Source organism: Convolutriloba macropyga, chromosome 2 (genome assembly GCF_964194025.1).
Source record: "Convolutriloba macropyga chromosome 2, txConMacr16.3, whole genome shotgun sequence".
NCBI classification, from domain to species: domain Eukaryota; kingdom Metazoa; phylum Xenacoelomorpha; order Acoela; family Convolutidae; genus Convolutriloba; species Convolutriloba macropyga.
Genome location: NC_134469.1, coordinates 82,845,160 through 82,869,454, shown reverse-complemented (window position 1 = coordinate 82,869,454; position 24,295 = coordinate 82,845,160). Strand labels below are relative to the sequence as shown.

At 35.0% G+C, this 24,295-nt stretch overlaps 1 protein-coding gene across 2 annotated transcripts in view; it reads left to right on the top strand.

Moving 5' to 3' along the window:
• Positions 1-24,295, top strand: part of LOC142334792 (general transcription factor 3C polypeptide 3-like) — a 42,979-nt gene that overhangs the window by 379 nt on the left and 18,305 nt on the right. Inside the window, exons 2-6 of one of the 2 annotated variants that reach the window (XM_075383095.1) lie at positions 751-1,026; positions 5,930-6,241; positions 8,934-9,818; positions 16,984-17,157; positions 18,467-18,645. In XM_075383095.1, coding sequence (XP_075239210.1) covers positions 751-1,026; positions 5,930-6,241; positions 8,934-9,818; positions 16,984-17,157; positions 18,467-18,645 — 1,826 coding nt within the window. Of the gene's footprint in view, positions 1-750; positions 1,031-5,929; positions 6,242-8,933; positions 9,819-16,983; positions 17,158-18,466; positions 18,646-24,295 lie in introns of both variants that reach the window. The other variant, XM_075383096.1, reaches the window with a different exon arrangement.

Genomic DNA, 24,295 nt, shown 5'->3' with positions numbered 1-24,295 from the left:
AAAAAGTTTTTTTGGAGTTATATTGTAGTTTGCTCTGTTAAGCACCAAATGTGTTTCAACTTTATGCTTTTGCAAATAAATTTGAGGTATTTTAGATATAATGAATGTTTAGCTACCTAAGAGAAAAATTGATGGTTTCTTGATGCTATTATGTTAAAAATAGGATTCCGGATCTGGTAATAGAAGGGATAGTACTGATGTCAATATCAATGGTACAGATGCCAACAGTACTATTGAATCAATGTTTAAAAATAAATATACAAATTTTTGACTTCAAACGATTGCCGGCTCAAAAAATATTTTAATCTTTTCTTAGTTTAAATTTTTCATAACCTGTAACGTGGTTGCTGGTATTGATATCATAGATGCAACACTATTAAAGTTTGCTCGGTAATTATAGTGCATTTTAAATGATTAATTGCTCCCGAACGAAGATTGCAGCGATTATTGTAAACATATCTGTCTTTTTCTATGCAAAATTTTTGCTTGAATGTTTGCGTAGAAGTTAAATTTCCCCGACCGGGTTTGAACCCCACCTCGCCAGTTGTTTGAGAGCAATTCGTCGGTCGTACACACTAAATGAAGTTAAGGTAAATTTACCTGAAAAAACACCTTATTTTACCTGAAATTTACCATAAAAGTTAAAAGTACCTTAGGAATTTTACCTTGAAAACACTTAAACTTTTAAGGTAAAAGTAAAAATTAATGTAAAGTTTGGACCTGTAAGTCGTTTTATGTTTTACGTTGCAGCAACTTTGCAGCCTATGGAGATGAGTGGTATGGACATTGGGGCGGAAGTTCCGGGTGGTGACCTGGACGAAAGCATGGAAGAATCGGAATTGATTCAGTGGTGTATGGAGGGCGAATTGGATGACAACAGTGCAGAAGAAGAGGAAGATCTTCTCAGAATGTATGAACAAACCCCTAACTATGGTCATCAAGTCGGTCAAGGATACAGTGATTTACAATCTGTTGAAACCAGTGGACGTCATCCGTCTGTCAACCAAAATGCAGAGGAGGAAGAAGGTATGTAAGTATCCATTCCATATTTTGACCTTATTTCTTACAATCTTATCAAGCACAGGAATTAATTTATGTGCGGAATTTACTTTTAGAAAATGAGCCATGTATATTGGAGAAAATTAGCGACACTGCTAGAGCAATTCTTCCGACATAAGTCGGTTTGTGTTTTTGTTTAATAACAATTGTACACGCTCTAATCTGGTTTTGGAGGTTTTTTAATAGCCGCACAGCGATAGCTGGGGCTATTATTGGCCTTCTCTTGGTTGTTTACTACTCGAAGAGGAGTATTGGTTTTCTTTTGGTTTTTTTACCGGAAGTACTATTCGTTTAGACGATGTTTTGACCTAAAAGCGAAAGTGAGTAAAATTGCCCTGTGAAATAATTTTTTCTGAGCGATAAAAGTTTTTTGATCATGCGCTGCGTTTAATGAACGACTTTTTGACTTTGAAGAGTAGTTTTTGACTGAATGGCACATATAGATAACCGTTTTTAGACGTTTTTTCGTCCAAGTGACCCAGTTCTTTTGCTTGTAATTTGTTTTTTTAGAACTAAATTTTTTTCCATGCTATATTGAAATGTAAACCTCGAGAATTGATACCACAGTTTTTTGCATAGCCTGAAATTGCGTTTCAAGTTCAAAAATGGCACATAGTAGTAGTAGTAAAAGACTTCAATTGACCAATTTATGGAATTTAATACAACACATCAGAAAGATCTATGCATATGGTACAAACAAGAAAATTTATCTATAGCTTTTACAACTAGGGAAAAAAATTAATTTTAAAAATTAAGAACGGCAAAATGCACAACGGCATTTAGTGGACCAACTACAGGTCACGTCCGGATTAAAATTTGAGTCACGCAGTGTGCAGAAAAAAGTTTTCAGTAAAACTTTAGTTGGCTGGTGGCCGCTCTAATATTTTTTTCCTCTGTCTCGGATGACTCGTTGTCTTTTCTATGTCTCGAATGCTGAACAATGAAATTTATTCGTTTTTCTTGATTTTTTTAGTTTGATTTTTAACTTCAAACATCAAGAATTAGTTTTTTCGTTACGGTTTTCTTTACATTGTGTCCATATTCTTCACATTCTAGTTTTTATTATTTTTGTTTTGTCCGGGCACCTACTTTTATTTTCGTTATATTGATTTTTTCAGTTGCTAAAAATTTGAATGTTTTAAGATTTTTCTTTGAAGTTCGTCTTTTCCTTAGCTTGCAATTGATGTAATTCAACATAAGGCAATACTGGGAGTTTGCTTGAAAGTCTTTTCCAACATTTTTATTTATTATTGTTCATTGCAATTTTCACTCGGTCTTGGTAATGTTTTTAATCGTCTTTTCTATGGTTAATTTAGTTTTTGAATTAGTATGAAATCATGTTGTGTAGTATATATACAACAAGGAAGAAGTATGTGTTGCTTTTTTCTTAATTGCTGTGATTAGAAATCTAATTGTGGTCAATCTCTGATTCCTAAATTTGAGCACTTCTGAAAAATTTAACTTAGATTCTATTATTTTCGGCTGCCGTTTGCTTTCACGATCTTTTTGATTAGAATCATAAATTATATGAGGACAATTAATAAACCTGTCAGCTTTTCCAGCCTGTCGATTTTTGACTGTCCTAAATTTGGACTTTTTTAACGCTACCAAACTTTTTCAATAATATAAAATTTTGCTGAATTTTGTTTCTCTTGGTGACAGTGGTTTGTTTCACCAATTTTTAGATCAGACCTGGGGAGTTATTGGTTAAATACAAAAGGTAATGGCTTCGGCTTCTTTGTGAAGTTCTGAAGCTTCTAGTCGCTTCCGGAATTCTTCCGGCTATGTTTTTTATTTCGTCGCAATTTTTGTTACGACCATATGACGTCACAACCACTGCAAATCTGCTTTTTGTTCATTCGTTGATGCAGTTTCAACTGAAGTGCGTGTGTGACGTCATTTTTCACTCTTAGTGGAGCTAGTTTTTTTGTTCATTCGTGTGATTAAATTTTTGGTCACACGTGACTTACCTCACTCTCAAAAATGACTTCCTCACGTTGAAATTGACTTTTATTTACTTTAACTCAAAGAGATGAGGTCAAATGGGTGTGTGTTACTCTAAATAAAGGTTATTTGAGAGCAGCTAATAGAGGCAGCAAATCTTATACAGATTTTTAATCAAAATATAACATATCAGCCTTCAATGAAAAGACGAATTTTTTTTGTCTGTCTTTTAGTTTTGTGAGAATGCAGATCTACCAAGCTATTGCGGCTATTTTCTGGCAATCTGCCAGCTATGTTTGTTCTATTGTTCTCAACTTTTTGGAGGTTTTTTGTTCGATTGTTCTAAATTTTTTCAATAGCAGCACAGCGGTAGCTGGGGTTTTTATCGGCCTTCTCTTGGATTTTTCTTTTATTCCTCAAGAATTTTGTTGCGGCTAAGTCACGATCACTACAAATGTCTTAGTTTTCCTTGCTCATTCGCGTGATGGTTTTTTGTCCTCACTATTAAAAATCACTTTCTTCATTATCATTTATTGACCTTCTCTTGGTCTTTACAACTAAAAAAAATATTGTTTTTCTTGAAGGGTTCTTTCAACGGGAAAGCTATTCTTCAGCCGGCGTTCTGACCTTAAAGCGAAAAGATTAAAAATACCATAACTTAGTTGTATTTACTCTGCGTGTTTGAGTTGTTTTTGTTTTTTTTTGCCCTTTTCATTTGAGTGTCTTTTCTGTTTGCATTAGATGTAATTTAACGAAATTCAGCTCCTAGATTTTGTTGGAATAACTAATATATATATATATATTTTTGGCTCATAAGTTTGACTCAAAGTACTGATATTTTTGCCAACTTTCTTGGGCTGGGTTTTGATAATGAGCTACTTTCTTTAATTGAGCTTTAATCTATTTCCTGTCTTTTTACTGATAAAATTTTCGTTTTTTCGAGTTGACTTAAATCAAAAATATCCCCAACAAGAGAGAAGCAGTTTTTTGAAATGCTTTTTCGCAAAAACAAAGAATTTATTGTTTTCTTGAGACACAATATTAAGTTTTTGTTACAATGCGGATCTTTTTCGAGAATGTTATCTGCGTAAGGGCTTCCCATTGTGGCTTTTTGGTTGCAGAGTTGATTGAATATTTGCATATTGTTTAGATTGGTTATTTGTAAAAATCAGTAACGCTTCAGTTTATGAGTTATTTCCCTCTCATATCGTTACCAAACGTATCGTTACCCATAGGTAGTTCTCGTGTCCTTACCAAATTCGTTTCTAATAATACGAATTTTTATGGTTTCTGGATTTCACAGTATAGAAATTCCGTCAATATTCCGTTTGAGCATTTAAATCACGATCACTCAAATCTGCTTTTTGTACATTCGTTCATGCAATTGTAACTGAATCACGTGCATGAGGGCATTTTTTTCCTCGTGGAGCGTATGTTTTTATTAGACTGCGTGGTTAAGTTTTTGGTCTCTTGAAAATGATCTTCCTCACTATCAAAATGACTTTTCTCCAATTCAAGATATAAGGTTTACTAAGTATGTGTCACTCTTTACGGAGGTTAATTTCGATTAGCTAGTAGAGGCAGGAATGAATATTTGTACACAGTTAAAACCAAATTTAAGATCTCGGCAATTAATAAAAACAAAAAAAAATCTTTTTTCGATCCATTTAATTTTTTTTAAACTGCAGAGTTAGAAAGCTATCGTGGCTTTTTCTGGCAATATGCCTGATGTGCTAATTAATTTCTAGGAACTGGTGGCCATTATTCATCTCATCCTAGTTTTATAAGACGCGATGATTAGTAATAGGCATCAAACTTTAAGTAGATAACAGGATGCAATTTCAATTACCACACACTAATAGAATGTTGAACAATTTTTTAGTTGAACCATTTTTCCAGTTTTACTTCTTGAACAAAATTATGGATCCGGCAGAGGCGAAAAAAGTATGGATCCGGCATGGTTTTGTTCGTGCGACTTTTTAAAAGACAGCAAAGAAAGTAGGTGCAAAGGGATTTTCGCTTGGCGAGTGCAAATTTTTGTTCAGATGCTTTTGTTTCTTCTTTTATCGTTTTTTGTCAAAGGTGTCTTTGTCATTGTTTTCAACAAATTAATGTAAATATGTGATATATTTTTTTTTACAAATTTTGAGCATATATAGACTTCAAGATGCATTTTGATTTGCAAATCTTGTGTCGGTTTTTTGTATTCATATTTGAATTTTCTGAATAATTAATTGGTATTATATGCGTTTTACTCTTACCTTTTTTCGCTAAACCAAACGGCCTTTCGTCTTTTTTATGAACTATTAGTTGAGTTTTGGCAAAATTTCGGACCATTTTAAGCGTATATAGGTACAGTTTGACATATGAATATTAGTGTTTCACCTGCGAGGTTTTGCAGTCAACCAAGAATGCTTTTCGGAGACTTATGTCGCTACTTTATGGGAATTGTCTGCACTAGCATGTATTAAAGGGGCAAAGTTGTTTTTTTTATAGTTGTGCTAGTGATAGCTGAATGGAGTTATTATTGGCCTGCTCTAAGACGAATTGTATTGGGATGCTCTTTTTCAGGAACTGTTCACTCTTTTTTGTGATTTTTGAAGTCAAATTAAAGCCAAAATGCGAGCAATTTTGTGGAGTGAAGTTTTGTAATCGAATTTTAATGTACTTATAAAAGAGTGTTTGCACAGAAATTTTCTTTTTTCAACTTTCTTTGTTTCACATATGGATATTTCACTTCTGTTTTTACTATTTGCCTGAGTATTTTAGTGATTTATTAAAATGAATTTCAATCCATTCCTAGTGAAAACCAATGAAATTTTTTGTTGTTCAGGACTTGTCCTGTATGTTTCACTATGTCGTCAACTTAGCCTCAATAACAACAGGCAGCATATTGCCTTCTTTTAGGTTCATGCTTCTATTTTAGATAGCGGAAGATTTATTGAGAATGATTCGGGCATCAAAATTGATAGACGGATCTTGGAGAATTTGGTGTCCGGCAAAGAAGTGGCAGATGTAACCCAAATCATAGTGACAGCTCCCCCAAGGAAACCTCTACTTGGTGCCCCAGAGGGTGCTGATGTGATGCCATTGACCTACTGGGATGAAGAAGATGAAAGTGCTATGATGGATGTGTCCCCTAAGAAGAAGTTGACCGGTGAGAAAATGAAAGGCAGTGGACGTTCGGCTCCTAAGAGAAGCCTGCAGGGTCTTCCTGAGCACCTGAAAGGTCTATTAGGTAAGCTCGCAGAGTGGGTTAAGTTTATAACTTACTTGGGATTTCATTTATTAAATCATTAATTTTTTTATTGCTCTCTTACGAAGTTTGAAGCAATTATTGTAAACATGTTGCCCTTTTTTATGCAAAATTTCTGCTTGAACGATTTGACTTTTCGAGTGATTTTTCCGCCCTTGACATTTTCGTTTTGCGTGATCTAAATTTCTCTCATTCACAAGTGTCAGCAGCTGAACTCAAGTAACCACAGTTCACTATTAAAAATGCGCCGAAAAGTGCACTAGTCGTTGGAGAGCAATTCTTCTGACGTAAGTACTCCGATAAACGAACTTAGTTAATTTGGATTTCAATTATAACATCATGAATTTTTTAGTACTGTAATAAACAAACAGGCCTTAGGTGTACCTATTGTGTATTGATATGTACATACTAGAGAGAGTTTGATTGCTTTTAAATAGCCGGGGCTATTATTGGCCTTCTTCTGGTTTTTTACAATTCAAAGAATTTGAATTGTATTGAGGCGCTGTTTTTTTTAAGATGTGTTCACACATTTTTCAATGACTGTGATCTTTCAAAACGGGATAAACAGGTAAAGCCCACCTGGCATTAAGTTTCATTGGAGGCCCAAAGTGGGCCTTAGTAGTCCTTCAAGTGCTTAGAGTGATGAATCTGCTGTAATGGCCTTAATTTATGGTTAAAAGGTCATTTTTAGTTTTTGGGCTCAAAATGGTGCAATTTTTCATGCTTTTTAATTAGTCTTAGGATGAAGTTTTTAAAAGTTTATGAAGATCTTTTGCAAGACAAAATTAATTGCTCTGACTATTTTATGAGCTATATGTTTTGGTACTACAAACACAACCACGCAAAATGATACTAATTTTTGCATTTTTTTTTAAAAAAGTTTTTCAATTTTTTCCGAGGCCAGGGAATCTCTAAAGTCTGATAATTGGGCACCGCATAGTTTTTAGTAACAACGGATTGGTTTTCAACTTTTTAATGGCTCGAATTTTAGCATTTTTGTTAATAAAATCTGCAATTTTTTTAAGTATTAAAGTTCTTGAGATTTGTCTATTCTCAAGTGCCAGAACACCTATTCCACGGTCTGATAAAAAGTTACTGCATGGTTGTTAGTGTCAATGGATTTGTTTTCAACAATTTAACAGTTCAAGTTTTAGAAATTTTTGATAAAATTTTCAATTTTTTTTTAAAGTTTTTTCCAAAGTATTTGTCTTTTATTCAGATTTTCTTGCCTCAGTAGCCAGCTAACTTAATCCAGGGTTTGATAGTATGTTATTAAATAGTTGATACGTGGCAATTGAATTGTTTTCAACATTGTAATGGAACGAATGTCTACTTTTTGAAATTTGACATTTTATCTAATAATTATTGCCTATCGATCTTTGAGCCAATGAATTTTTTAAGGCTTAGACTTGGGTTACTGTATAGCCTCTAGAGACACAGAAATGATTATGAAGATATTATTATCAAGATTTTCAGCAACCTTTCATTGAAATTTGCAATTGATTTCATTTTTTTTAAGAAAATTTTTCGTTCATTTTCGAGTTAATCGATCTTTAAGGGCCAATGATTTTTTTATGGTCTTGTAGCTATAATATTGACCGATTTCAGAGATAAAAATTGGTTTTGAACATATTTTTGAAGTAGGTTTACTTAAAGGTATCAAATGTTGCCTTAGGGGTAAAAGCTTCAAAAGTTTTAGCGATGAGTTTTAATTTCTCAATTTTTTGAGATGATTTTTTTAGTTTTTCAATTTGTTTAGATAATTTTTTTTGTGTTTTGGCTGGCATTGTTCAATTGATCTAGTGGTCAGGTAGAGTACTTCTAAGTTTTTCATTCTATTTCTTGAATTGTATTTCAGTTGTCCTGCTATGTTTTTTATTTCGTCAAGATTTTTGTTACGACCATATGACGTCACAACCACTTTTTGTTCATTCGTTCATGCAATTTCAACTGACAACGCGTGCGTGACGTCATTTTTCGCTCTTAGTGGAGCGAGTCTTTTGTTCATTTGCGTGATTCAAAGAGATAATGTCAATTGAATGTGTCACTCTAAATGAAGGTTATTTAAGAGCAGCTGATAGAGGCAGAAATAACTTATACAGATTCGTAATCAAAATATAACATCTCAGCCTTCAAAAGAAAATTTTTTGGTGTTTTTTTTACTGTTTTTTTTTGACTGCAGATCTACGAAGCTATTGTGGCTATTTTCTGGCAATCTGCCAGCTATGTTTATGTAGTAGCTCTACTCATTTAGTTCCACAGTCAAACTCATCTGGGTATCACGCAGAGTGAAAAGGGTAATATCGAGCTATTTTAGCCCACTCCTGACCAAACCCTTCCTCTTCTCTTTTATACAGAATTGACAAAAGTTCAATCGGCAACTCTTCCAAATTATTCACTGCCCTCTCGCGTTTATCAACGTCAAAGTTGAAGCAAATGTGAAGCCTTAATTGTATATGGTGGGTTTTTACTGCAAAGGATTTATCAATAGCAGAGGTCAGCCTCTCAAATGTTATTATTTAGGCGAGCTCCTTTTTTACAGCCCAAGAATTGGATTGTGTTGGTGCTCTGATTTTTATTACTCGAACAGGAATATCGGTGGAGCGTCTTTTATCAATAAATTTTTTGAGTATCAACGAGTTGAGACTTGAACTTAACAGAATTTAATATTTAGGTCAAGCTAATCTGGTCCGCGCGAGAGGCAATGACGAAGAAGCTCTCAAGCTGAGTCTAGAAATAATCAGGCAGTGCCCACATGTGAGTGAACCTTACTTCACAGTTGGTGCAATTTACGAAGCTAATGGAGACGAAGAGAAGGCCATGCAGTTCTACACTATCTCCACCCACTTGGGTTCTGCTGACGTCAGCATTTGGGAAAAGTTGATTGACTTCAACCTAAGGAAGTCTTTAAGTGCCATGGAAAAATCGGAGCTGTGGTTCGAATCTTTGAGGGAAGTAGTACGGTGCTGTGGGAAAGCGATTCAAGACTGCACGAAGGGTTCCAGTGACGATGACTCGATGCTTGAGTATATAAACAAATTTGCGCTTCTCAGATGGGAGTGCTGTGAGAAAATGTCAGCCAGAGATAAAACTGCGCTGAAAAAGTATCTATGCATTATCAAGGATCATATTGACACTATAGCGTACAGTGAAATGGCTCAAAGGCTTGTGCAGTGGTATTTTGAAGACAAAGAAGCCATAAAAGCTTTGGAGGTTTTGGAGAACTTACGAGTGTACCATCCAAGTGCAGTTTCAGTCGGCGATCTGAACATTTTGCTGGAACTGTTGATTGCTGCAAAGTTGTACGGGAAGTGCGTGGTGGTTGCTTGTAAAATGTTCTCAATTAAATTAATCCCATTTGACGCTTCTTCACCTGACGGTACGCAGTCTGCCGAACAAGATCAAAATCTCTCAGTTGAAGAACTTGACAAGGTTGAGCTGGTTGGACTGAGGTTGAAGATAGCAGATGTAGAGTTGCCGAAGTACAAGTCAATATACATTCCACTGGATACGCATCTTGACATCAAAGTCAAATTGGCAGTTTCGCTAGTCCATACAGGTGAGTACACAATTAATAGCACCCGAACGGTGTCTGAAGCAATTATTGTAGTCCTGTGTCGAAACTTTTGCTTGACCATTCTGACTTTTAGAGTGACTTCTTCACGCTTCACCTTTTGAATTTTCTGATCTCGATTACTCTTTCAAGCTAAATTCAAATGAAAATTGCACTTGGTATATGTTTAATTGCTGTCAAACGAAGTTATAGCTGCGAAGCTGTGATCTTGGGTTTTGTTTCGTCGTCTGGCAATCTTTTTCGTTTTACATTTTTTCACGCCGCTATCTTCAAAAGAGCAGTTTTGTCGATCTTTTCATGCCGCTATTTCACTGCTCTTTTGCTGCTTTTATATGCGTGACGATATTTCTTAATTTATTTCAGTGAGTTTTAATCTTCCCCCACATCACCCCCTAGCCCCACATATGCCCCTTCACCCCCAATCTCCACCCTATGCACATCGGTCGACCCGTAACTCCCCTCGAGCCCCCCTCTTGAGCTCCTCCCCCGCTGCACTCACTCCATGCCCCTTCAATTCAGCTAAAGCTAGCCTCCCTATACCGTAGTCGGCTTCTGATGAAGCGTCCGCCAGTCGTTTGAGGGTAATTCGCCCGACGTTAGTCGGTTATTTTCAAGTGCCTTCATGATCACAGCCGACTGTTAATGCGCAATGCCGTCAATCTGATCGTTTTTATTGATTAATAGCCGCTGTCAGCCTCTGAAACGGCTATTATTTAGGCGCTCTCCTTTTTTTAAATTCGCTTTACCTTTTGATCACGTTTTCCGTTTTACATGAGTCACGATTTTCACTTTTTACTTCTGACTTACTTCACTCACTGTTTTAACTGAATGGATTTTAAATTCTTTAGTGAATTGAATTACGCAATATAGTGAATTCGGTCAAAGTCAACAGAGCAAAATCAAAAGAGACGGGATAAACCGATAAAGCCCGGTCATTAAGTCATTGAGAATTAGGTTATCAAAGTTCATTAGAGTGTTTGCTAGCTGATATCGGTATGCATGCCAAAGTGACACTGAAAAAAAAAAACAGAAAAAATCAGTCAATTTATCTCTTATTTTCTTTTTCTCTTCAATCCCGATGTGCATCAAGCGTGTCACGGCGGCTATTTTCCTGCAATCTGCCGGCTATGTTTACGAACTGCCGTCATCGTCTCTGTGGGCTGTTATTTCGCGCTGCCGTCATTCTGACCGTTGTTTTTCTTATTACGAAGTGCCGGCATCGTCTCAGCTGACTATTATTGCGCAAATATTTTTTTCACGCAACATTTTGTTCTGCTTTACTCACAGCTTGTTCAACATCTTTGTGCATTTTTCGTCGTAGGATGGTTTCATTCTGTTTTAAGCGCTTTTAGATAACAGCAAAGCAATCTGAATTGAAAACATAGTAGCGATAAAGAAAAATAAAAATATAAACGAGATAAAAGCATAAAGATTTCTAGTATTTGAACTTCAATCCAATTAGTTTTTACCAAGTCTAATGTTCATCGTTGTTGATCCTAATCGCTGTACCCTCTCATAAGAAACGGGAGTATTTCTAACTACAAAAATCATGCAAAATAGCTCGCTCTAATATTTTTTGAAAAACAGTTGATTTTAAAAATTGTTTTTGTTCTTTCAATCGGAATCGGTGTAATGGGAATCAATGTTGGCTTTTTTCTGTCAATCGGCCGGTAAAATTAGTACAAAGATCAAATACGTTATTTGTTTAGTGTTTCAAAGTAATTCGTTTTGAGTTTTTGCTTGATGTCATTTTTCATCATCGGATTTAGAAAAGCAAGACTTCAGAATTGATTTCATTTCACAGAATTGAATTAATATAATGTGAAATAAGTTTTAAAATTTAATGGTAGGGTGTTATTGTTACCGTTAGAGATAGAATAGTGAAAATTTTCAAAATTCGGACTTTTTTCATCAAAAATTGGCACAAAATATGCTTTTTTGGTCCACTTTGTTAAAGTTTGCCAGACGTATCGACCTAGAAACCTTAACGTTGACTTCCTAACCTCACCTCCAAAAGAGCGCTAGCTGATTTTAGGCGCCCTATGAAAGTCTTCTGGAATTAAAATTTTGCCTTTTTTTTGCATATTTAACTCGATAATTATACAAAATGCATCTTTGTTTTTTTAATATTTCAAGAATTTCACTCATCAATAGTTCTAATTCGGAAACACTTGGAACACTTCGGCGGTTTGTTGGGCGCGCGGCAAAATCGGGGATAGGTTTGCTATTATTATGGATTCTTAGAGTCAGAAACTTTCAATTTTTATTTTAGTGCTGCCTTCTTTCAAAAAATTTTGCTTTTGTATTTTTATGTTATTTATTAACAAAATTTTTCGTTCACGGCTCCATTAATGACAACTCTATTTAAGTAACCATAAGGCTCAATGTAAATGGAGTCTGTTTTCAGAGAACCATAGGATTTTTATGTCTTTGACGAAGAGTTTTTTTTAGTAAATCTAAACTGAATTCTTGTGTTCTGCCTTCATTTGTTATTCTTTTTGCAGCCTGACTGCTCATTCTAACTGATCAAAGATCAAAATGACTTCCTCAAGAGGTGTAATTGAACCTTTAGCATGCATTCGGTTGTTACCTAATGTCTCTTGTGTTATTGAATCTATTTGTTTTAAGGAAATTTCGGTGATTTTTTGAACTTGTCAATTTCTTATATTATTTTGGTCAATTTTTGCGTATTATCAGTAAATCAGGGTCAAACTTTTCTTCCCTATAGAGCATAATTTAATTTTGTGGTGGATTGTTTTAACAGAAAATTTTCTTGCTTTTGGTACCACGAGTTTCCATACAAAATTTTATTATTTTCGATGTGCATCAAGCGTGTCACGGCGGCTATTTTCCTGCAATCTGCCGGCTATGTTTACGAACTGCCGTCATCGTCTCTGTGGGCTGTTATTTCGCGCTGCCGTCATTCTGACCGTTGTTTTTCTTATTACGAAGTGCCGGCATCGTCTCAGCTGACTATTATTGCGCAAATATTTTTTTCACGCAACATTTTGTTCTGCTTTACTCACAGCTTGTTCAACATTTTTGTGCATTTTTCGTCGTAGGATGGTTTCATTCTGTTTTAAGCGCTTTTAGATAACAGCAAAGCAATCTGAATTGAAAACATAGTAGCGATAAAGAAAAATAAAAATATAAATGAGATAAAAGCATAAAGTTTTCTAGTATTTGAACTTCAATCCAATTAGTTTTTACCAAGTCTAATGTTCATCGTTGTTGATCCTAATCGCTGTACCCTCTCATAAGAAACGGGAGTATTTCTAACTACAAAAATCATGCAAAATAGCTCGCTCTAATATTTTTTGAAAAACAGTTGATTTTAAAAATTGTTTTTGTTCTTTCAATCGGAATCGGTGTAATGGGAATCAATGTTGGCTTTTTTCTGTCAATCGGCCGGTAAAATTAGTACAAAGATCAAATACGTTATTTGTTTAGTGTTTCAAAGTAATTCGTTTTGAGTTTTTGCTTGATGTCATTTTTCATCATCGGATTTAGAAAAGCAAGACTTCAGAATTGATTTCATTTCACAGAATTGAATTAATATAATGTGAAATAAGTTTTAAAATTTAATGGTAGGGTGTTATTGTTACCGTTAGAGATAGAATAGTGAAAATTTTCAAAATTCGGACTTTTTTCATCAAAAATTGGCACAAAATATGCTTTTTTGGTCCACTTTGTTAAAGTTTGCCAGACGTATCGACCTAGAAACCTTAACGTTGACTTCCTAACCTCACCTCCAAAAGAGCGCTAGCTGATTTTAGGCGCCCTATGAAAGTCTTCTGGAATTAAAATTTTGCCTTTTTTTGCATATTTAACTCGATAATTATACAAAATGCATCTTTGTTTTTTTAATATTTCAAGAATTTCACTCATCAATAGTTCTAATTCGGAAACACTTGGAACACTTCGGCGGTTTGTTGGGCGCGCGGCAAAATCGGGGATAGGTTTGCTATTATTATGGATTCTTAGAGTCAGAAACTTTCAATTTTTATTTTAGTGCTGCCTTCTTTCAAAAAATTTTGCTTTTGTATTTTTATGTTATTTATTAACAAAATTTTTCGTTCACGGCTCCATTAATGACAACTCTATTTAAGTAACCATAAGGCTCAATGTAAATGGAGTCTGTTTTCAGAGAACCATAGGATTTTTATGTCTTTGACGAAGAGTTTTTTTTAGTAAATCTAAACTGAATTCTTGTGTTCTGCCTTCATTTGTTATTCTTTTTGCAGCCTGACTGCTCATTCTAACTGATCAAAGATCAAAATGACTTCCTCAAGAGGTGTAATTGAACCTTTAGCATGCATTCGGTTGTTACCTAATGTCTCTTGTGTTATTGAATCTATTTGTTTTAAGGAAATTTCGGTGATTTTTTGAACTTGTCAATTTCTTATATTATTTTGGTCAATTTTTGCGTATTATCAGTAAATCAGGGTCAAACTTTTCTTCCCTATAGAGCATAATTTAATTTTGTGGTGGATTGTTTTAACAGAAAATTTTCTTGCTTTTGGTACCACGAGTTTCCATACAAAATTTTATTATTTTCGTGCATAATTGTCCATTTTTGCTTTCATTACATATGGTTTTAAGGGCAGCGACAGCATTCATTTGCAGAATTTGGTAGAGTTTTTATTTTTGCCCTCTGTTGTTAATTTTTGGTGTCTTATGCCAAATATTTGGTGATGAAAGGTCGCAGTGGCCAACTATAGATAAATCATTGAACTGATATTGGTAAATAAATGGTTTTTATTGAGTTTCAAATTAAATTCTTAAAAGAGTAATATTATTCTTCAACTTATCCCTTTTTGTTCAGAATTGTGTTTCTTTTCGTATATTACAATGTTGTATCGTTTCCGTAACTTCGCATTATTTAGAGCTCTTTTTAATGTTTTGTTGAACTAAACATTAAATTCTCTGATGTTTAAACGTTTTGACTGATGTCTTCAGGGCTTGGACAAATTGTTTCAGAACAATTTTGTGAAATTTAGATATTTTTTTATTTTTTAAAGTTCTTTTTGCTGTCAATTTGTGATAGTCGTTTCACAAAAAGACTTTATGATAATCAAACGCGACGCAATTGAAGATCTTAAGTTCTCTGGGATAATTTTTTGCAATTTTAATGGTTTCAGCAATGTGGTTTTCTAAAATTGTGTGTGAAATTTTTTAGTCCAGTTTTTTTCTGTCCTATGATTTAGTGTCACTAATAACAAGCACAGTTAGTTTTCCAGTTAATTGCAAGATAAACTGTCTACTCTTTTAGCCGAAAGCTTTTGTTGTCTATGAATTCTGAAGAAATTTGTTTCCAATAAAAAAGAACAGATTTTTGAGAATTGCCAATGTTATTTCTGTTAACTTAGCTTAGCATCTCTAATGACAGTTCACGTCATTAATCTATTGAAATACAAACTGTTCTTCATAACGGTTTTATTTTCCTCAAATGGTCTTTTTGCTTGTTACAACCAGTTTTCATAAAATATTCGTGAATTTTGCATATTCGCCCCTCTTTTGTAGGTTTTTGTTTTCTTTTCACAATGTTTCAATAACGGGCGTCATTTGATTCACAATTTTTTTCACTTTAATAAAAGGCAATCGAAGATTTTCAATGTTTTAAATGTAATTTTTTTCTTTATGTCTGCATTCGTCGTTCTTTTTGCAGTCTTATGACATATCCTGGATAGTGAAAGGTCTCAATCGCTCTCTGTGGAGGTATAAAAGAATCTCTCAATGATCTCATTTGATGCATAATGTTTCTAATCAGTTCGAAATTTATTCTTTTCAAAAAGCAATGTCTTATTAAGTTTTGCCCTTTTGCTCCTTTCTTGTCGACTTGTTATCAAGTCGCATTGAGGATAAGTTCCATATTTTCTAATAAAGTACTGGTTAACCTTTTATTATAATTTTTATCCGATGCCATCTTGATTTGGTTATAAATGATTTTCAAAAAATGGATAACGAGTTTTGGTCGTAATTTATATTTGAAACTGTTTGATTTTTATCGTCGTCTTTTCTGGTAGTCATATTATGGTAGTCACAGGTGTCATAGACCCTCTAATGTAGATTGTTTTATTCATTTAATAATTTATTGAACGACAGGTTGTCGTGTTAATTTTTTTGTTTCTTTCTCATTTGGTAGAACATTAAGTGAAAATGTAGATGAGCGGGGTCGGAACTTAATGTGCGAACGCACTTTACCGAGCCTCCTTGTTTATTTTGTTATCATTTTTTGACGAATTTTGTCAATTTCATGGCAAAGTTAGATTAATCCAATGTTTGGACGAGCGCATAACATTATTTTGACCACCCTTTACTTACCTCACTCTCGAATTGACTTTTATTTATTTATATAGGATGATCTAAATTTAAATAATGATATAGGTTAGTTAAGACAACTGCATTGCATAAGTCTGAATCGGTCTCAAATATCACAAAAACTTTTCAATCTACCAGCTATGTGTCCTAATAATTATTGAGCTTTAATTTTGAAAATAATATTACCTTCTCTCTGAATTATTCTCTTAATAGTATATAGCTTAATTTGTTTTCTGGTTCGCGAATCGCGAAAAAATTGATTTAATTGCCACGGAGTGGTTTTTCATCTATGTTTTTTGTCTAATTTGCCTTGCTCAGTTTTTGTTAGGACCATTTGATTACGCTCCAAGAAGTCCAATTGTGACTTTTTTTGGTGACGACTGCCACTCTTCAGCTGAATTTTTGTAGGTGACGTCATCCATTGCTGCATTCCGGATGGTTTCTTGGGCTAATTGTATAATAATTTCTCAGCATATGTGACGATGAAATGATTTCTGCTTTCATTTTCAAACTATAAATTGAATCTAACCTCTAATTGAATGGGCCTCAACACTCGCCAATCGATTTAGAGCAATTTGTCCGACACTAGTGGGTCACGTTAATTTTCACTTTGCTGTGTTCTAATAGAAATCGATCTCTATTGATTTTCGATGTTTCTATTGACCTTTCTATCTGTATATGAAAAGCTGATTGGCACAGTTTTGAGGCGCGTCGTGTTCAGCTTTCAAAGCCAGTCTGTCTGCTTTTTGGTTCTTTCTGCCTTTTTCTGAAAATTGTAACCTCATCTCCTGTGAAGTTTCCTTTGAGTAATTTGACGTGTTTGTTCTAGGAAACTTCCACTTGATAGAAGGTGTTCTGCATGAACTGTTCCTGCAGGACTCTTTAGTTGACATTCTGGACATGTTTGCAGACGTGTGTGAGTCTATGAGGGAAAACGAGTTGTGGTCAGAAGAGAGTGCAATATGGGAACGACTCAGTCTCAATGAAAACCTGGAGAATCATGGTATGGAAACTTCCTCCCCTAGAACACCCCCTCCCCTCCCAGTGTACAAAATTTGTTTAATAATAATAAAAATGAATTTCATCAAACTTGGTTTCACAAAGCTTAGTAAGTTCCTAACGGGGCTTGAATCTAAGTTCCCTCAAACACTGTCCATCCATATGGGTATAATTTGAAATTAAAATTCTTCTCAGCTAAATCAAATAGATATTCTTTCACTTCTCTTTTGAATTTGGGAGGACTTGAATATGGATTATAATTGGGGAAAATCACGGGAAAGTGATTTTTGTATGTTATCGTTCAATTTATTTCTGCTAAATTTGAGTCAAAATGAGTCTGAAAGTTAGTGGGGTTAAAACTTCTATGCCCTCAGCCTCATGTGCTTTTTTACAAATTATTAAACGCTATATAACAACTCATAATTTGTAAGTGGGGTCATTGAAAAACACTGGGAGGGGCGGGGGGTGAGGTCGTTGAAACATAATAGATCCATGGACTAAAACCACAGACAACTTCTCGCTCCAACTATATATATTTAACATCAAAAGATGCTAAATGAAATCAAAGTCAATCCTGTCTGTTTGTTGATGACTTTCTGGAAGCTATTTTCTTGACAAAAATTGTCCACATCAGTAAATGCTATACTTGTTGTCTCTGATAGTTTCCTCCCGAGCCCTCATGTTCTGTAAAATTACTTTTACAGTGAATAGTAGGCAGTTAATACGTGAATTAGTTTAGTGAAAGTGGGGCAAATTAATTGACACTTGATACTTCTTGGTTCCTCTTGGATTTTTCTGACCTGCAATATGCAATTCGTCTGGCTATTTTTTGTCTGACCTAGTTAATTTCATAACTTTCATTATGTAAATTCATAACTTTGATTATGAAGATAACTGCAAAATTAAATTGAAAATTGAAAATTTTTCGTCGAGCGAAAAATGCGATGAACTGATAAAAGCCCGTAGACATCAAGTTGCTGTGCAGTTCTGAATTTTGAGATTTATTTACTACTTTCAAAGTGTCAAATTTCTGGAGGCGTCTATTCGTTGCACTCTTCTTGCTCCCCCGTCTGCTATATTAATCGACTCCTTATATAGTAAGGATTACGGATATATTCTGGGCCTCCCCCTAGTTTAGTGGGCATATAACTTTTACGCCCCGTGCGATATTTTTTTTACATAGTAACGTGCTATATAACAACACAAATTGTGATGAATCATAGAAAAACAATTTGAGGGGGGGGGGGTTGAGATAAAATAGATCATCCAGAATTCCTTACTGTTAATTCCTTAGGCAAAATTATTCAATTTAGACGACATTGTGTACAAATTGGGCGAGTGCAAGTCTAAGCTGGGTCAGCAGGAAGAGTCAGCCGAGTTATACAGAAAAGTGTTAGTTCTGAACCCCGACCATATTCAGTGTCGTCTCAATCTGGCTACCTATTACAGACAGGTCCTAAACAACGCGCAAATGGCAGTCGAGTGTCTGGCGGTTAGTGTGAACAGATATAGGATATTATGCTCCCCCACCCACTCAATCGCTCGTACTATTTTACATAGTACATAAACGTGCATACAAAATTATTTTAAAACTGGTGATCTAAAGCGGGGCAGGAGTTGCACAGATTGAGCTCATAAGATCAACATTTATTATTCAATTAATATTAAGGACACTTGGTTGCTCGCGTCAATAACTAAGAGTTCATTAAAGGGAGCTACTTTCCGATTATGCATTTTCATCATACTCTTTTCAGAATTTCAGAAGAGAATTTCATGTAGGGAAGTTTTTTTAGTTAATGAGTTTGTTAGATCTGATTTCCAACAAACTAACCCTCAGCCTTTTTTTCTTATAGAGTCGACAAACTAAATATTCTTGGCGTAAATTTGAAAATTGAGTAAAAGAAATTTTACAAATTTGTAAAATTGTAAGAACTTGGTACTAAATCACGATGTTAAGTGTTTTTAATAGCTACAATAGTGATGGCTCATCTTGGCTTTTATTGGCCTTTTAGTTCGTTTTTTATCTGCAATTTCAAAATTGGTTTTCTCATGTTTTTTTTTATTTTTTACAGCAAGTACTTTTCTTCATGGTTAATTTTGACGTAAAAGCGAATGTTATGATAGTGCCTCGATGAACAAGTTTTTGATGAGCGGTAACAGATTTTTGTGGTTCAGGCGCCAAGTTTTGACATCGAATAATATTTAATTGAGGGCCAATTTTGCCGTTTTTCGCTCGTTTGGCCCCCTTTTTATTTGCTCTCAAACGAAGTTTGTTGCAATATTAATAGCCTTTATGTCCACTTTTTTTTCGTCTGACCAATTTGACTTATCGTCCCAAATAAACAGGTAACCCTGGAGTGCATTAAGTACTCTTCGTGTCTTTCTGCTTATATCACTCTAAATTTGCGATTCTCCGAAACTGTTTTGGAAATATAAATTTACGTCCCCACAACCACATCAGTCCCCCCCATTTAAGAATCCCCAATCCCCACACCTTGCACTATGTTCTCACCCCACGCACCCTGGAATTAATCTAATGCTAGTATCCCTGAAACGTAGATTGCTACTGACGAAACCAACTGCTCGCCAGTCGTTTGATTCCAATTCGCTCGACAATGGTCGGTTATGGTTTTTGCATTTTGGTGTGTTTTTTGGCCATTTTTTGGGCCATTTGGGAAGACTTGTCGAGTTTTTCCCATTATAGCCCCCCCCCCCAGCTTAGTGGTCAGATAACCTATAGCCACCCCCCCCCCCCTCCCCAATCATGATAATTATACCATAATGGGGACTATAATTTCATGGGGGAGACTATAATGGGAAAGACCCGACTTGTCTAATAATAAATAATTTTAAAATAGCACTTTATAGAGCGCATCAATGTGAAAAAAAATAACGTGCAAATTTATCTGGATTTCTTAATTTTTTACATTTTAAAAAATTTGTGTTTTTGAACCAGTTTTTCACTTTTTTCCAGGCCTTCCGTTTGTTCGCTGCAGTATTCTTGTTATTTCAGTTCATTGTCTGTTATTTTTTTGCAGTAGATAGTTCGAATTCAATTTGAAGCTAGTCAGTTGGAACGGATGGCATTTGAAGTGTTTCGGAGCTAGGTTTTGGGGGTTCTCATTTTTTATCCAGACGAGTTTCATAAGATCACTGTTGTTGATAGAATTATCGTTCGTTTCAAAGAAAGTGTTTCATCAAAAAATGGTGCTTGGTGGCAAATCTGTGCTGTCATAACCAAGAATAACTTGTACCCAATGTTGAAATATTTTGAAATGTGATATTTTTCTAAATCTGAATTTTGCAATAATTTTCAAAATTAATGTTTGATTTTGCAAAAAATATGATTGTGTGTTGCACTAGAAATTTTTTGGGGAATGCGGGCGTTAACTGTTTGAGCAACCCTTTAAAATGTTTTGGGAGCATTAAATGTGCGGTTCAGTAAGGCTGCTGAGGAACAGAACCTCTTGAAGAGGTAGAAGTCCTTGATTTGAAGGATGAATCTACATTCCTGTCAACAATCCTCCTTTTTATCCTGCCGCTATGTGGCTAAACTAATATGCTAAATCTTTTGAGTCTGCAAATATGTATTTTTTGCGGATTTATTTCATGAGCTTTGGAGAAAGTATTATGTTAACTGATAATTTTTTAAAATGGAAAGCCAAATATCAAAAGGAGAGATCATTGAGCGATTTTAGTTTTTCTATTGATGTTTTTTTTGTTAGACCAAGCATCTTATATGTTCATCTGATATGTTAGTTTTATCCGGAGAGCTGCCAACTGTTTCTGAGTTGTTCTCGGAATTTTTCCGGCTATATTCTGTTTGTGATTTTATGACTTTGTTACGACAAGATGGTGTCGCGCTTTCTATTCAGCTTTTGCTTACTCATTCCTGCATTGTTTTGATCGTCTTGCGTGCTTTGACCTCGAAATAAAACGTTAAATGCGCAATGCCTCAAAAGCTTTCTCAGCCTAAAATATTATCAAAATTGCGTAAAAAGATTAAAGATCTTGAACAGGGGATACTTTCTTTGAAGTTATTATTAAACAAAAACAAATAATTTATCATCTTCCAATTATCGACCGAGGAGGGCAATTACACCTGATGTACATCAATCAATAGATGATGAATGTGGAAGTGAGATGACTTCAGCCATTGCAACACCTCTCATCGAACCAGGAGCAGACAACAAAAAGTGATACCTAAAAAACTGTAGTTGAGCAAAAAAAATCATCCATTTAGGACAAAAATAATCAAAACGGAGTCACGAAATTTTGTTTTGGGTTCATCAAGAATCAGACACTTGGACCCAAGACGACTAGGAAGCCGGGATACAGAGGTTTATTCTTATCCAGGATCTACTCTTGACGATTTGAGTGAAGTTTGCGCTGATTATCCCGAAAGGAAAATGAATACTATCATACTTGTGGCAGGCTTCAAAGACAGCAACAATATGGAGAGCGATATCAAACAAAAATGGATAAAATTGATCTCAATTTTGTTAGAAAAGTTACAACCGACGAAACCTATAGTGCCTGTAACCTTTTCAACGTCAATTTATCACATTTCATTAAAAATTAATGCAATTAACCTGGCAGTTCGAGAAGCTCTGTGTCACTTAAACTCAATTTATGGTCAATCAAATCGGTGCGCTAATCTAAATATGGCTTTGTCATGATCAGATGTTCTTTGACGCATTTTTTGCGCGAGATCGAATTCATTTGTCCAGAGCTGGTTACAATCTTTTGGCAAATATTCTGCGTTGTTATACCAATACTTTCTCTACGAAACCCCTGCAGACTTACACTTACATGAGAGGCTGTTAGTTTTTGTTGGCTTGCGCTTTAATGATATTTCGTATTGTTTCTTTTAAATATTGCAATGAAGTGTTTCGAACTAAATGCAATCATATCACATTTTTATATCTTAGGCACGGTAACAGATAATGAGAGTATAATGTGTCTGAAAGAGCAAAACCAGACATTGATAAGTTTTCCCTTTTTTATGTCACTTGGTACAAAAAAACTCATTTGAACATTTTCAACATCTTTGCTGCTGCTAGCAATCTAAGTTTAATCATCTAAGTTTAGCCTCGATGAACAAGTTTTTGATGAGCGGTAACAGATTTTTGTGGTTCAGGCGCCAAGTTTTGACATCGAATAATATTTAATTGAGGGCCAATTTTGCCGTTTTTCGCTCATTTGGCCCCTTTTTATTTGCTCTCTCAAACGAAGTTTGTTGCAATATTAATAGCCTTTCTGTCCACTTGTTTTTTGTCTGACCAATTTGACTTATCGTCCCAAATAAACAGGTAACCCTGGAGTGCATTAAGTACTCTTCGTGTCTTTCTGCTTATATCACTCTAAATTTGCGATTCTCCGAAACTGTTTTTGGAAATATAAATTTACGTCCCCACAACCACATCAGTCCCCCCCCCCCATTTAAGAATCCCCAATCCCCACACCTTGCACTATGTTCTCACCCCACGCACCCTGGAATTAATCTAATGCTAGTATCCCTGAAACGTAGATTGCTACTGACGAAACCAACTGCTCGCCAGTCGTTTGATTCCAATTCGCTCGACAATGGTCGGTTATGGTTTTTGCATTTTAGTGTGTTTTTTGGCCATTTTTTGGGCCATTTGGGAAGACTTGTCGAGTTTTTCCCATTATAGCCCCCCCCAGCTTAGTGGTCAGATAACCTATAGCCACCCCCCCCCAATCATGATAATTATACCATAATGGGGACTATAATTTCATGGGGGAGACTATAATGGGAAAGACCCGACTTGTCTAATAATAAATAATTTTAAAATAGCACTTTATAGAGCGCATCAATGTGAAAAAAAAATAACGTGCAAATTTATCTGGATTTCTTAAACTTTTAAATTTTAAAAAATTTGTGTTTTTGAACCAGTTTTTCACTTTTTTCCAGGCCTTCCGTTTGTTCGCTGCAGTATTCTTGTTATTTCAGTTTATTGTCTGTTATTTTTTTGCAGTAGATAGTTCGAATTCATTTTGAAGCTAGTCAGTTGGAACGGATGGCATTTGAAGTGTTTCGGAGCTAGGTTTTGGGGGGTTCTCATTTTTTATCCAGACGAGTTTCATAAGATCACTGTTGTTGATAGAATTATCGTTCGTTTCAAAGAAAGTGTTTCATCAAAAAATGGTGCTTGGTGGCAAATCTGTGCTGTCATAACCAAGAATAACTTGTACCCAATGTTGAAATATTTTGAAATGTGATATTTTTCTAAATCTGAATTTTGCAATAATTTTCAAATTTAATGTTTGATTTTGCAAAAAATATGATTATGTGTGTTGTTTCCTATGGAAAATTTTTGAATGGGTGTTCTTTGCGAGAAATTTTTTTTACCGCTGGAAGGATTTGATTTTTTTTGCGGAAAACACTAGAAATTTTTTGGGGAATGCGGGCGTTAACTGTTTGAGCAACCCTTTAAAATGTTTTGGGAGCATTAAATGTGCGGTTCAGTAAGGCTGCTGAGGAACAGAACCTCTTGAAGAGGTAGAAGTCCTTGATTTGAAGGATGAATCTACATTCCTGTCAACAATCCTCCTTTTTATCCTGCCGCTATGTGGCTAAACTAATATGCTAAATCTTTTGAGTCTGCAAATATGTATTTTTTGCGGATTTATTTCATGAGCTTTGGAGAAAGTATTATGTTAACTGATAATTTTTTAAAATGGAAAGCCAAATATCAAAAGGAGAGATCATTGAGCGATTTTAGTTTTTCTATTGATGTTTTTTTTTGTTAGACCAAGCATCTTATATGTTCATCTGATATGTTAGTTTTATCCGGAGAGCTGCCAACTGTTTCTGAGTTGTTCTCGGAATTTTTCCGGCTATATTCTGTTTTTGATTTTATGACTTTGTTACGACAAGATGGTGTCGCGCTTTCTATTCAGCTTTTGCTTACTCATTCCTGCATTTTTACGATCGTCTTGCGTGCTTTGACCTCGAAAAAAAACGTTAAATGCGCAATGCCTCAAAAGCTTTCTCAGCCTAAAATATTATCAAAATTGCGTAAAAAGATTAAAGATCTTGAACAGGGGATACTTTCTTTGAAGTTATTATTAAACAAAAACAAATAATTTATCATCTTCCAATTATCGACCGAGGAGGG